This window comes from Suricata suricatta, unplaced genomic scaffold, assembly GCF_006229205.1.
Source record: "Suricata suricatta isolate VVHF042 unplaced genomic scaffold, meerkat_22Aug2017_6uvM2_HiC HiC_scaffold_45410, whole genome shotgun sequence".
NCBI classification, from domain to species: domain Eukaryota; kingdom Metazoa; phylum Chordata; class Mammalia; order Carnivora; family Herpestidae; genus Suricata; species Suricata suricatta.
The window spans coordinates 1-632 of NW_021893114.1; the positions used below are offsets into that span (position 1 = coordinate 1).

A 632-nucleotide genomic window follows, 5' to 3' on the forward strand; every position below is an offset into this window, starting at 1 on the left:
ACAACTGTCTGTACGAGTGCTCACCCAATCTGGGGCCCTGGATCCAGGAGGTACGGGCCTTTCCCTCACCCCAGCCCAGCGGGCTGCCATTCTGCTGGGTCAAGGCTGTGGCTGCCAGCACTCCTAGCTGAGAGGAGCCCTCCCTCTCTTGCCCCCTCCACCCCCCAGGTGAAGCAGAGCTGGCGCAAGGAACGCTTCCTGGATGTGCCCTTATGCAAAGAGGACTGTCAGCAATGGTGGGAGGACTGCCGCACGTCCTACACCTGCAAGAGCAACTGGCACAAGGGCTGGGACTGGAGCTCAGGTGAGGGCCTGGGGGTGCGGAGATGCAGGTGGGGTCTGAGGGTCTGGGGTTGGGTGAGGATTTCCGGGTGGGTGGTGGCCAGAAATGAGCTCTGGGCCCAGGGGGTGAATGTGTGTGTCCACCCTCTCCCCATGCAGGATTTAACAAGTGTCCGGCTGGAGCCACCTGCCACACATTTGAGACCTACTTTCCCACACCTGCAGCCCTGTGTGAGGGCATCTGGAGTCACTCCTACAAACTCAGCAACTACAGCCGAGGGAGCGGCCGCTGCATCCAGATGTGGTTCGACCCGGCCCAGGGCAACCCCAACGAGGAGGTGGCGAGGTTC

General features: G+C 62.0%; 1 protein-coding gene across 1 annotated transcript; it reads left to right on the plus strand.

The window, feature by feature from the left end:
• Positions 1–5: 5 nt before the first annotated feature.
• On the plus strand, positions 6–629 carry LOC115285145 (folate receptor beta; the record flags this gene model as incomplete). Its single annotated transcript, XM_029931509.1, has 3 exons — positions 6–50; positions 169–304; positions 442–629. Coding segments are annotated over 3 exons (369 nt in total), but the record flags the coding sequence as incomplete, so codon positions are not given.
• Between the last annotated feature and the right edge of the window lie 3 nt (positions 630–632).